The 14,658-nt window shown below is 37.9% G+C and overlaps 1 protein-coding gene across 1 annotated transcript; it reads right to left on the bottom strand.

The window, feature by feature from the left end:
* Window positions 1-293: 293 nt before the first annotated feature.
* XB5810926.L (provisional ortholog of cytochrome P450 family 4 subfamily B member 1 L homeolog) lies at window positions 294-14,453 on the bottom strand. Its single transcript, NM_001097657.1, is given in 12 exon segments — window positions 294-933; window positions 2,386-2,468; window positions 4,763-4,827; window positions 5,285-5,418; window positions 6,011-6,201; window positions 7,466-7,572; window positions 7,734-7,885; window positions 9,748-9,872; window positions 10,823-10,950; window positions 12,447-12,491; window positions 13,730-13,874; window positions 14,260-14,453. Coding segments are annotated over 12 exon segments (1,551 nt in total). The 5' UTR covers window positions 14,443-14,453; the 3' UTR covers window positions 294-740.
* Window positions 14,454-14,658: the final 205 nt, after the last annotated feature.

Below are 14,658 nucleotides of genomic sequence, written 5' to 3'. Positions count from 1 at the left end.
AGCTTTACACTTTGATAATTGTGTACAACCAGGAGCAGCATGACAATGTTGACTTTCAATGTCAGCTATAGCAGATGCAATTGTGTCCCTGCAGTCTGCTGGTAAGAAGGTAACCTACCTGTAAATTTGCTTTGCATGCCACTTTGCTTTTATAATATATAATATTATATTATTTGTAAAGTCACCATCGATGTTTTTTAAAAGAACATTATCTCTCATTAAGCTGTTGCAAACACATATTAGATTAACGCCAGATTTTATTTAAAAAAAACATCACTGTCGCACACAGAGCAGCAGATTAAGGTATGTCTTGTTACACATTTATTTTTGCATGAAACACTTCTGCCAGTTTTAGAAACCATTAAAGGGGGTGTTCACTTTTGAGTTAACTCTTAATATGATATAAAGAGGGATATTCTGAGGCAATTTGCAATTGGGTTTTATTATTTGTGGATTTTGAGTTATTTTGCTTTTTACTCAGCAGCTGTCCCGTTTTCAAATTCAGCCATCTGGTTGCTAGGGTCCAAACTACCCTAGCAACCATGCATTGATTTGAATAAGAGGCTGGAATATGAATAGGAGAGGCCTGAATATAAAGATGAATAATAAAAAGTAACAATAACAGAGTTGAACCACCACCTGTCATATTGGATTTTGTGTACTATGGATCCAATATTCCAATGACATTTCCAAGAATCCAGTGGGCTTCCCCTCTTTAATTTAATGGTTAAATGTCTTTTTCACATCCCCTTTTTGTTTTTCTCTTTTTCCACTCTTCTGATTTTGATATGAATTCCATTCAGAGATCGAAGGACTACTTGGGGAATTATTTGGGGTTCATTGTCGGGGTCGGGAAACAGTTCATATCTTTGTAAGGTCAGTGCAACAGCCACTTTCATCTCATTCATTGCAAAGTTTTGCCCAATGCAGTTCCTGGAAAAAGCAAAATTGAAAATCTCTAGTGCACTGAAGAAAAGGATGCAAAGTGACACCATACAGCAGGGGTCCCCAACCTTTTTTACCTGTGAGCCACATTCAAATGTAAAAAGAGTTGGAGAGCAACACAAGCATAAAAAAGTCCCTTGGGGTGCAAAATAAGGGCTATGATTGGCTATTTGGTAGCCCCTATGTGGACTGGTAGCCTACAGGAGTCTCTACTTGGCACTATATTCAGTTTTTATGCAATTAAAACTTGCTTTCAAGCTTGGAATTCAAAAATAAGCACCTGCTTAAAGGACCCTGAGAGCAACATCCAAGGGGTTGGAGAGCAACATGTTGCTCGCGAGCTACTGGTTGGGGACCACTGCCATACAGCAACACTACCCCCCCCCCTCCTATTGTTGTTCCACCACTGATTTGTTGGAAAATGTGACGTTCTAACAAAGGGTATGGTCTTCCCTAAATTCCATATATAGACTCATTCAGAGAAGCCTTCGGCTGTATTTCCCACTGTATTATTTTGACACAATTGGGCAAACCCACTTAATTGAAATTAATGAAATAAAATAGGATCATTTATGACCTACTAGAGGGTGTGCAAAGCCCAAGGAACTGGAGCAATGCACCTGTTTCTTGAGCCTTTGCACACTGCCTCCCTGTCTTGCAGAATTGCCAAAGGTTTCTGCACTTGCTCTGGAGCACAGAGACCTGCATTTGCCCTGAGGAATATAGTGCTGACTGTGCGATCATCATTCAGATTTGCAAGGTATAGAGCAGTGAAAAATGCAACAGGGCCCTGTAAGGACAGCGTTGGCCTGCTCCTCCTGAGGCTGTGATCTGCTCCTCATGCCGGATAGAAAAAGTGCAGCATTTCAGGGGGGTACAAGTGCTTTTTAGATGAGCACTATGGGGAGTGCTCTTGCACCACTTTATGCTCTAACACTGCTGAAGGAAAAGTAAATGACCGCCAAAGTCTTTGCCATCTATATACAGGTATGGGACCAGTTATCCAGAATGCTCAGGACCTGGGGTTTTCTGGATAAGGGATCTTTCCATAATTTGGATCTCCATACCTTAAGTCAGGTAAAAGTTAATTAAAACATTAATTAAACCCAATAGGATTGTTTTGCCTCCCATAAGTGTTAATTATATACTATGTGGGATCAAACCCATGGCATTGTTTTATTACAGAGAAAAAGGAGAAAATGTTTAAAAATGTAAATTATTTGATTAAAATTGAGTTTATGGGAGATGGCATTCCAGTTATTTGGAGCTTTATGCATAATGGGTTTCCGGATAACGGATCCCATACCTGTACTGCATTTCTCGGTGATCTTTACTGTTAAACAACAGCTTATGGTAATGACAGATATACAGTTAACATTTTTAATAGATTGAGATTAGTTTGTACAGATGACAGAGAATTTTGCTACTTGTACTGCTTACCTTGTACCAGCGGAAAAAGGAACAAAGGCATGGGAATGTCTGTTGTCTGAATTTTCTGGTGAAAACCTCAAAGGATCAAACACCTTAAAATAAAATTGCAAAAATGAAGCTTACATATTTAGAGCTGACATGTATCGCCAGGTTTTCTAAAATTTTTCAGTTAAAGCTTCCCTTGTGGTTCAAAATTAAGTCATGGCCCCCTCATTTCTACAAAACATCAGCCGTTCAGCCATATTTTCAAGAATATCTAGAAAATCAGATTGGTTTTTGCCGCAAACACTTTATTTTGCCACAAATTTCACCCTCTCTCTCTTCAGGCTGATCTCCTTTCCACTACTCTAGTCCCCACAATCTGGCACCAACTGCATTATGTAAAGAAGTTTCAGCATGCAATTGTGTGTGCCCATTTCAGCAAATTGTTTTGAAAATGTTCACAGTTGGAATTGGGTCATTTCTGTCCCTTAATGCCAAAATTACTGGTTGCAAAAGAGTATTGCAAAATTGCTTACCGTTTCCAAAATAATAAAGTTAGTCTTCCCTATCCTCTCTAAGCTGTCTCTACATGCAACTTTGTTATTTTGAAAGACCTGAAGCATTAATATAGTACATGTCTATTATGCACAGGGAGCACAAGCCAATTTAATCTGTCAGGGATACAAAGTTTCTTATTTCCATGAGATAAAGCTCATACTACATTTTTATTTTTGCATTAAAAGGGGATTTCTTTGGCATACATATACTTGATTGGTTGGCCTATTCAGTCTCAAAGGAGACCTAAAGCTTAGGTCGCAGACACTTTCCAAGATGGTGACCCCCTGTGACAAGTTTGAAGTCCTGAATCATTGCTGCTCTTGACAAGCTGAAACTTTAAGCTGGTGCAATAAGTTCAGTATATAAAATATGGCATTTTTAGCCAGATTTTTAGGGTTTAGTTCTCCTTTAAGCAGTGTTTGTGAAGCTAGGTAAACATTACCATATCAGCATGGCGTATGGACTAGTGCCCTACTGCTCTCTCTATTTTAGTTTTATAAGTAAATAAAGTAGGTTTGTTTTGCACTACTGTGTTGCCACAATAAATTCCCTGAGGGAACTTTAATATCTTATGTTTAATATGTGTGTTTTTTTTTTCCTTGGGTTTAGCGTTGCAGTCTACATTTGGCTTCAAATACCCTATAGTATCTTTTTAAATATTCATGTATATTTTTTGGGGTGGTGTTGGTATTTAAAGGGGTTGCAAACAGGAACATTCATTGGTAAAAGGAGGTTGATTTCAATAGTATTGGGCAATGAAATCCTGCCCCCAGGTGCTGAGGCACAATCATCAACTAAGGAGATATTTTTAGAGATAGGCTCTTCTTGACTGCATTTCAGTTGACAGGTTAATCATAGGTGCAAGTATGATGTGTGCATGTAGATAAAGTTTCACTGTGACTGAAACTCCAAGCTTCAAGCTTAGGTATGAACTTAATTCACAGTCCTCCTCCTCATTGCAGTGTGGTACATTGTAACAAGAGAACATGCAAAGCTGCCAAGGGCTGGGGGGCAGGGCTGGCCTTAGGTCAATTGGGCCCCCCAGATAAGAATTGCCCCAGCACATACAACTGTCTAGCCTGTGCTCAATAGACCCAACCCAATCCCCATGGACCTAGCCTGCCCCTAACCCGATCGGCTCTGGCCACCCTCATCCCAGATCAGCCCAGTCTGCCCTCTATATGCCCCAAATTTCCTCCCTCTCTAGTGCCCTGTATGGCCCTACTTCCTCCCTTTCTCTTGTGTTTTGTGTGTCCCTACTTCTCTCTCCTGTCCCTTTGTGCCTTATGTCCTCTCTTTTTCTTTTCCTGTGTGTCTCTATTTCCTCTCTATCTTTCTTGCTATGTGTGGCCCTATTTCCTCCCTCTCTTGTGTTCTGTGTGCCCCTATTTCCTCCTTCACTATATACAGTGTACTTGGTGTGTCAATAAACATGGCTCTGGGGCAAGTATGCCATGAAATGTTGAGTGACAATTGGACAAGAGAGAGAGAGAAGGGTGAAAAAGCAGGGCTCTATTTGCCACCCAGCCTTGGAACCATGTGCTCGGCAGAAACACAAATATGGGGGGTGCCAAAATGGTGCCAATTGGGCCCTGCAGTTGATAAGACCATCCCTAGCTAGATGGACAGGATTATAGAAGACTAATTGGGTTGTAAATGATGACAAACTTCAATATATGTTTGTGAACAAATCATTATGTGCAAGATCTGGGGGCCCTAAACAGATTTGCTGCGAGGCCTAGTAGCTTTGAGTTATACTGCGGCACTTTAGCAACAGCAAAGGGCAGGCATTCAGATGGTCGCACCTTAACTGCTGCCTTAAATGTGCAACAGCTTATTTACATACCTCTGGGTCATTCCAAACACTTGGAGATCGGTTTATTGCATAGATGCTTGTAAGTACCTCTGTACCTGTGATCAAGAGCAGAATTGTTACTGAGGTCAGTGCCACCAACAATCACCCTATTTAGTTGCAAGACAGAAAGATGCAGAATAGTAAAGCTAATACTCTGAAAACCATAAAATATGACAACCAACTGAAAAACGACTTAGAATAGGACCATTTTAAAATGTTATTTAAATGTATTGTTGTTCTTAAACATGCTTCTATTTCTGGCACTCTACTATTCATCTTCTATTTTGATTTTCTGCTGAACTGCTGACCCATTGCTTGGGCAATTAAGCCCTAGAAACTAGCAGTTAAAATGTAAAGCCTGTAAAAAAAAAAAAAATTGTCTTAAAATACCACTGTTTAAATCATACTAAAAGTTAAATTTGACTATACCATTAATCTTTACAGTAATGTTTCAAATACAGTTTTCATTTGCAAATAACAAATATGAAACCGATACAGAAGTAGTTTGCTGACCTTCTGGGAGGCTCCTCCCATCGCAGAAGGTTATGGGTTTGCTTAGTCGACGTCCAATTGTTGGTACTGGCGGGTAGAGCCTGATACTTTCTTTAATGCACAAAGTAGTGTAAGGCATTTGCCCCAAGTCACCCCTAGGAATATTAAGCAGAAAGAAAAGAGATACTGTTAAATTTAACAAATTGATCAAAATATATAGGTAAATACAAGCCTTTGTGATGTTAAAATACTCAGATATGCACCACATTTTAGAGAGGACCTGTTACCCGGGTCCTTTTCAAATGAAACATGAGATCCAGTTTTTTTTTATTAAAACTTCCATGCCTGTTATAAATGTATTGTAAAAAGTGTCAGCTTGCCCTGTCTCTACACCTCAGGCATAACAATTACTTTCACCTTCCATTCTGCACTTCCTAGATGCCATTGCAATCCTCAGTTGTACCTCTTGTATCAATTATTGGCTGTTTATGTATGTAAATTAGTATGTGCAATGTAGACGATCATTTTACAGAACTAGAGAATATGTTGTTTTATAAATGTGTTCAATAATTATTAGTGTTTCCTCTTTGCAAAACCACACTGATAGCATCTACTTAAGATATGAATGGGTGAAAACAACATTTATCCAAAACTCTTTTGTTACACCATTGAGCTGTAGTGTGGTATTTAAGAGTGGGTGTGGTGGGCTGTACTAATCAGCATTAAAACAAAGATGTGGGTTCTCACCATTCCATGGTCTCTCTGTCCCCAAGCAACTCTCTGATCTCCTCTCTGCATTTCTTCTGGTGCTCTGGGTATTTGGCCATGCAGTATAAAATCCAGGAGATGCCACTGGCTGTTGTGTCATGTCCTTCAAACATAAATGTGTCCACCTCTGCACGGAGGTCCTTGTCAGACAGGCCTTTTCCATTTTCATCCTAAAACACAGGTATTGTGACATAGAATCTGCAGTAGAAGGGCTGGGATTCAATTGAATACATACTTATATTAAAGTACCCCCATAATAAATACAATTTCCTCACAATGACTTTTATTTCAAATGACAAAAAGATTGGTGAGGTGCTGAGATACCTTCCTTTAATTAGATTTGTGCCAGATATATGTTTTGAGTTTGAGCATGTTAAATGAAGACTGAAGAATAAATTGCTTTGAAGGGGTGGTATTATAGGCAATCTGGCCTATTTAATATAACCCAAACATGAACTACTAGCATCTAAAAATATTCACATGCTGTGAATTTGAGCTGCAACATTAGTCCAAGGCTAATAGGCAACTAAATCAATGAAGCTTAATGCAGACTGCAGCCACTAGGAATGTGTTACCAGTAATATTTATACAGCAGTACAGGGGTTATTTACAATCACTGGGTCAGGTCATATATAGTGGGACTGTTATAATTAGTGCCTAAATCCTTTATATCCTTTATATATGGAACTTGCATCAAAGCGGAAGTGTGGTGTTGGGTTAGCTCAATTTTGTGGACTAGATCTACAGTGTATTACAGAAAAGTCAAGCTGATCAAATATGGATACATTGTAGTAGGAAAAATAAATAAAGTTAGTCTGTAGTGGAATAAATGGAAACAGAGATAGACATTTGTATTGTTGGTCCTGGGAAGAGGCAAAAGCTGTATTTTAATTCTAAACAAGGGAGGCAACTAAAGTGATATATTTAATACAAGGAAGTCACCTTCCTTCACAAGGAAAAAAAAAAGTTGCCTCACAAGGAAACTTCGGAAAACAAATTGCGCGTGTGCTTAGCGCCGCCGATTTTTAATTTTAGCCAGGGCAAGAGTGAGGGAAGACGTTCGGGGAGATTGGTCGCCGCAAAGACGAGACGATTAGTCACCAGGCGACTAATTCTCCCCGAAACGCCCAGTGTGACCTCTACTATGCCACAGAAAGAAAGTGACAATAACAAGGGGCCAAGGACAAATGTAAATAAAATGACATAAGGCAATAGAAAAAGGGCAGATGAAAAAAATAAAAGGACACATTTAGAAACTGAGTAACATCTTACAGAAAGCAAAAATGGACAAATGCCACTGTTTCTATATAAACCTCCCTTTCATTCAAGAAATGGGTTACTATTACTAGTTCTTTTCTAACTACATAACATGCCAATATTATACGCCTATGATATTTACCACCAGAACTGTTTGCATGACAAAAGATAATGTACCTTTGCACAGAGTAGGATATCGAGAAAGTCCAAGTGCCTTTTCTGTTTTATTTTATCCAGTTCTGTCTCATTTATGAGTGATTGTTTTCTGTGTTTTATCACTTTATCTGGAACAGTACACAAGGTCTAATTACTCACTAGCAGAAGAATAGTTCAGTAAGGTTTAAACTAAGATATCATTTGTGCAGTGTCAACAGAAACATGATTATCATGGATATCAAGGGTGTAAGCATTCCAACATGTTTCAAAATTCTTTCAAGAATGGTACCTGTATGTTGGTGTGCTACTGTGAGTGCTCTGCGGAAACGGAACCCAAGAGGGCTCAGATAGAAAATCACATCATTGTGATACAGGAAGAAACGAGATCTTTGATCCAACAGGTAAGAGAGTTCATACACAGCTTTGATGTAGGAATTATCTCTACAAAAATAAAAAAAGAGTCAGAGACAATAGAGTATATTTATTATATTAGCACATTATTTTTACAGTACAGGCTTATTTACTGTCATAGGTTCTAAATTGCATATATAACTTTTTGTGTGTTTTTTCCGATCAAAAAGACGGGGATACTTTCTTTCTTTTCTCCTATACAAAAATTTAAAACTGACAGAAGTCAGATCCCCTCCTTTTAATCATTTATATATATCTGAAGATTGATCATTCCTTTTTATTGAGGTTCTAAATTGCACTGGGTAAGCTACTAATAATATTTTTATTTAATATACATAGGGGTGTATTTATCAAAAAGTGAAGTTAGAGATCACCACAGTCCGCTATAGTGAAATACCGCCTGTCTCCATTCATTTCTATGGGATCTTTATCAAAGTGTGAAAGTGAAAGTTCACCCTTTGATAAATAGGGGCAAATTCACTAAGATTCATAGTTGCGCCAGCGTCCGCTTCGCCGCACTTCGCCAGGCGTATTTTCGCCAGCGCTACGCAAATTCACTAAAATCCGAAGTTGAGCTCAGGGGAAGCATAAGGTTGCAAAGCTAAGTTACGATAGCGATGCTTAATTTGCATACGGCGCCAAATTTAAGTTACAATGGAGGTTTATGTAGCAGCACTACACAAGCCTGGGAAACCTTCAAAATAGCAAATAAAATTTTTATTTTGCCCTACACATGTGCCCACTGTATAGTTAAGGTGCCATGAGTTAGGAAATGTAGGGGGGAAGGAGGGGAGCTCCCAAAATATTTTTTAGATCTTTTTCAGCCTATCACTCATAAAAAAAGAAAAAATGCCAGCGTTTTTTGGGACTTAGAAACATTTTTAACTTTTTTTGAAGCAATCCCTATCTACTCTATTGCACTTCGCCTGGTCTGAGGTGGCGAAGGAAGTCTGGCGTAAAAGGTAGCGTTCAGAATAATTTGCGCGTCAGTGAATTTGCGTAGTTACGTCCGTTGCGCAAATTCGCCAGGCGTAAGGGTGCGAAGTAATACTAGCGAATTTACGCCAGCGTCCGTTAGTGAATTGGCAAATTAATGAAAATGCGCTACGCTAGCGCATTCACGCTAGACGCTTCGTCGTTTAGTGAATTTCCCCCATAAACCTTTAATAAAACCCATAAAAATGAATGGAGAGAGGCGGTATTTCACTCTACTGGACAGGGGTGATCTCTAACTTCACTTTTTAATAAATACACCCCTATGTATGTTAAAGGAAAACTATACCCCCAAAATGAACACTTAAGCAACAGATAGTTTATATCAAATTGAATGACATATTAAAGAATCTTACCAAACTGGAATATATATTTACATAAATATTGCCCTTTTACATCTCTTGCCTTGAACCACCATTTCGTGACTCTATCTGTGCTGCCTCAGAGATCACCTGACCAGAAATACTACAACACTAACTGTAACAGGAAGAAGTGAGGAAGCAAAAGGCAGAACTCTGCCTGTTAATTGGCTCATGTGACCTTACATGTGGTTTGTATGTGTGCACAGTGAATCTTACGATCTCAGGGGGCGGCCCTTATTTTTTAAAATGGCAATTTTCTATTTATGATTACCCAATGGCACATACTACTAAAAAAGTATATTATTATGATAATGGTTCATTTACATGAAGCAGGGTTTTACACATGAGCTGTTTTACTCGGTATCTTTTAATAGAGACCTACATTGTTTGGGGGGTATAGTTTTCCTTTAAATAAAAATATTATGAGTAGCTTAACCAGTGCAATTTAGAACCTATGACAGTAAATAAGCCTGTAATGTAAAAATAATGTGCTAATATGCCAAATTAAAACATGAAACTCCTTGCAATGTAATCAACCTGTTATTTTGGCAGCTGGAGTTGTAGCTGAAGGCACATTTCATGATAGTGTCCAATGTCATCAGGCTGACATGGTGGAAAAGCTCAACTGTCTTCTCATTTGGCTTCAGCTTGTCCCATTTGTCCTATAACAATGAAAACACAGAAGGAAAATTATTGATTATTAAGAAGGTAAAGCAAATAATTATATGGATTTAAGAGCTCATTTAATAAGCATGTGCAAAGTAAAACAATTACACAAGTCTTCTATTTTTCCCGCAATCTATTTTTCCCAGAACCACAAAATTGTGGGTGCTAACTTGCATTCACATTGATAAATCATGTGCATGTTGCATTTTGCTTTGCTGGGGGCAGTGTGGTGTACAAATTGCAGTATTTTCAACTTGATGATGCATATGACATCGAAAATGACATAAATGTATGTTTCGTTAGGTCAGGGATCCCCAACCTTTTGAACATGTGAGCAACATTTAGAAGTAAAAGGAGTTGGGGAGCAACACAACCATGAAAAATGTTCTTGGGGTGTCAAATATGGGCTGTGATTGTCTATTTGGTAACCCTTTTGTTGATTGTAAACCTACTTTGAGGCTGTGTTTGGTAATGTACCTGGGTTTTACACAACCAAAACTTGCCTCCAAGCCTGAAAAAAATAATTCAAAAATAAGCTTTGAGATCTGCTTTGAGGCTACTGGGAGCAACATCCAAGGGGTTGGGGAGCAACATGTTTCTCGCGAGCTACTGGTTGGGGATCACTGCGTTAGGTGCAAGTCAGAGGAAGTCAAACTTTCTTAAGGCAGATACTGTAAGTCCAGTGCTTCCTTACATCCACGTGTCTTGTAATTTGCATCTGATATCGTATTAATCAAAGCCAGATGGGATGGCATACGAATCGCTTCGCATTTCCGAAATCGCATCGTTTCTTCGTGAGGCAACTTCTAGCGACTTCGGAAATCTGAAGCGATTCGTATGCCATCCTGCCGGCAACTCATATTCTTGCCGGCAGGAAGGCATTTCGGGGAGACTAAGATTTCCTTATCGCAAACAAAAAGCATAAACTATTCAGAATAATCATTACCAGCATGACTCTGGTACAATCTGACATTAAAGTCACGTATGGCTTCAGCACATCGTAATGAAACCCTGGAGTTAATAATCTTCGGTGTTGGAACCACTTAGGTCCTGACAGAACCAATAATCCTTCACCTGTGGGACGGCAAACAAAGTATATTATCAAATCAATATAGTGGAAAGGCAGAAATTGAAAGAGTCTATATAAAACATAAATGTTTATCATAACATCTGAATATGATACCGATTGATAACAATACAGGCAGAGGACAAAATAACATTTTCACTTGTTACAATATGAACAAAAACATTGTAGAATGTTTTCAAAACAATAGTGGACCTATAGTATGCTTGACAACAAGTTCTTTCTGCAGATTTTATGATGTCTGAATGCATGGCTTAAATCATAGGATTTTTAGATTTTAAAGGAATTGTTCAGTGTAAAAATAAAAACTGGTTAAATAGTTAGGTTGTGCAAAATAAAAAAAGGTTTTCAATATAGTTAGTTAGCCAAAAATGTAATGTATAAAGGCTGGAGTGACTGGATGTCTAACATAATAGCGAGAACACTACTTCCTGCTTTGCAGCTCTTTTGGTTTCCACTGATTGGTTGCCAGGCAGTAACCAATCAGTGACTTGAGGGGGGGGCACAGCTACCTTCGATGTTGCTGTCTTTCACTTTGGTAAAGTTATTACCAAGTTTACTGCTTGAATTTAAGGACTGGCAAAAAAGGCTGGACATGCATTAATTTAAGGAGGTCCTCTGAGCTTGCTAACAGGGCCTGACTTGGGTTTGTGTGCATACAGGTATGGGACCTGTTATCCAGAATGCTCGGGATCTGGGGTTTTCCGGATAACATATCTTTCTGTAATTTGGACCTTCGTACATTAAGTCTGCTTGAATATCATGTAACCATTAAATAAACCCAACACGATTGTTTTGCTTCCAATTAGGTTTAATTATATCTTAGTTTGGATCAAGTACAAACTACTGTTTTATTATTACAGAGATAAAGGAAATCATTTTTAAAAATTAGGATTATTTGGATAACATGGAGTCTATGGGAGATGGCTTTTACATAATTTGGAGCTTTCTGGATAAAAAGTTTCCGGATAATGGATCCCATACCTGCACTGACATGCTGTATAGATGTGAAGCTTTGGCCTGCCTATAGCAATACACTGTGTTCATTTCATAAAGGTTTTATTACAAGGTGTTTCCTACCTTCTCATAATATGTGTTAACATTGAATAACGCTGCAGATGGGGACTCAACAGGAGCAAACAGGGTGATTGGGAATGTTATGCCTCCCATGCAAATTCTCCCTAGTAGGACAGCCAGTAAAAACACTTTCAATTGATCCTTCATTGCCTTCAAAAATGATCACTGAACACGAGTGCACATACAGGTGCCATTGCCCTTATACTGATGAAACATGGCACTATCTCTCTTAAAATCAGAATCCATGCAAGTCTACATGAATTTGTCTTAACATAGCTACTTCAGGATATATGTCCTAATGAAGGCATATAAAGACACACAAATATGGTTTGAAATATGGTCAAGTTTTAATTAGATTTATTTTCATACAGGTACATTACATGCTTTACAGTTTTATTAATTTACATACCAATCCACGGAACTATGTATTTGTATGCTGTTTCATCTTTTGGATCTGTAACAATAAAATTAAACAATTAAACATTAATAAAATATCAGGGCTGAGCAAAGTCCAAGTAAATATTAATGATCAACATTATTTGTACAGGTCACCAAGTTATATAGCAAACATTTTATTTGCAAAGTGCTACTATATGTCAGGAATATTTAAAAAAATCAATTGCAGACAGGGCAAAATATTGTTGTTAGGATCTTTGTGATTTTTGAAATATTTAGCTTTTTGTTCAGCAGTTATCTGGTTGCTGGGCCCAAATTACCATAGCCAGTGGTTTAAATGAGAAACTGTTAGATGAATAGGAAAGCGCCTGAACAGAAAGAAAATTAATAAAAAGTAACAAGAAAAATAGAATTGTAGCTTCACAGATTTTTTTTGCTGGTGTCAGTGACTTCCATTTGAAAACTGGAAAGAGACAGAAGATGGAGGCAAATTATTTAAAAACTATAAAAAATATGAAGATTAATGGAGAAGGTGGCCATTCTATAAAACACTTGGGGGCAGATTTATCAAGGGTCGAATTGAAAATTTGAATTGAATTTGAATAGTCAAAATTCGATTTGAGTTTAAAAACAAATCAAAATTTGAATGTACTGTCCTTTTAAGAATTCGAATTCGACTATTCGCCATCTAAAATCTGCTGAATTGGTGTTTTAGGCTACAATCAATTTGGAGTCGTTGGACTTTTGAAAAAAAAATTTGTTTTTTTTTAAATTTTTTAAACAAATCGAATTCAATCCTATTCACCTGTTTTTAAAAAAAAATTGTATTTTTAATAAATTTCAATTGGTCATTTATTTTCTTATTTCAAGTTTATGGCAGTTGATGGGAGTTTTAAAAACTCCTATGAACTTGAAATTCGACCCTTGATAAATCTGCCCCTTAGAGGCCCATTTATCAAAGGTCGAATTTTCGAATTCATGTGAATTTTTTTTTAATTCGAATATACTCACAATTTGACTGGGAGGTTATTTAAGAAAAAATTAGAACTCGGCAAGTTTTAGGTGGCGAATATTTGAATTAGGACTGTTTCCATGGTCGAGGTGGAATAAATTTACATTCGAATAGGAGGATTAAAGTTTGAATGTGTATATTTTTATTATTCAACCCTTGATAAATCTGCCCCTTAAAGTTAACTTAAAGGCATCCCTTTACAAGTGATTAATGGAGTCTCTAAAAACATGGCATATATTTGGTAGATCTTCAGTGAACACATCCCAACAGAGAAACAGTCTTACCCTGCCTGGCTAGGATAGCCTTTGCATAGTCAGGGTGTGTTAGAAAAAGTGCAGCATGGAAATTTCCCAGCCACATTGAAACTCCATAGGGATAGACCTGAGCCCATTTAAGAATAAGGTCCAGTTCCTTCCCGACTTGAAGAAACTGTAATCACAAATAGACAGAAAAGTCAATGTCATTCTAATTTACCATAGATTGACCTAGTATGTACAGGTATGGGATTTTATGACTATTACAAAACGTGCTCATAAAAACAAACGACAGGATTGTTCACTAACATAGATCTATACAGCTTAGTTACCATCAAGTACAACATACTGTTTTATTATCGCAGAGAGAAAAGGAAATCCGTACAACAGGTTGCTTAAATTGGAAAATAGTATTCCTGTATTTTGCCGCTTTCTGAGTAGAGGGTTTATGGATAATAGATTGTATATTGTATATTTTTGTACAGGTTTTCTATACTATAAAATCATGCATGACAGTGTTGCAATTATAGGTTATCCAATAAGCTCATACACAGACCTACCTGGAGTGCATTCCCATACAGCCAGTGGCATTTAGGACCAGGGAAAGAGCTGAATGCTGTAAGCAGAAACCTCCGTCTCAGATAAAGTTGAGTGGCTTTGTACAGTACTAGCAGGAGGCACAGAGAGGCAGCCCAGGAGTACAGATGAGCAGGGAACAGGCCAAACAGCACATTAGATGCCATGATGAAGGTGCAGAGTGACACAGATTAGTAGTCAGTCAGTGCTGCCGCTGGGCATGTCACTCTAAAATCTTGGCTCAGATGAGAAGGGTATTTGTAAGAATTTGTAGGGGCGGGAACATGGAAATATTCAACGGCCTGTGTTGTAATTATGGCGTGGGCTGAGTCAGTCTGATTATTTGGTGTCAGCTGAGTTTATAAGAATTGGCATGATGTTAC

The sequence above is a fragment of the Xenopus laevis genome, chromosome 4L (genome assembly GCF_017654675.1).
Source record: "Xenopus laevis strain J_2021 chromosome 4L, Xenopus_laevis_v10.1, whole genome shotgun sequence".
Classification (NCBI taxonomy): Eukaryota; Metazoa; Chordata; class Amphibia; order Anura; family Pipidae; genus Xenopus; species Xenopus laevis.
This window is presented reverse-complemented; position numbering and strand designations above follow the sequence as displayed.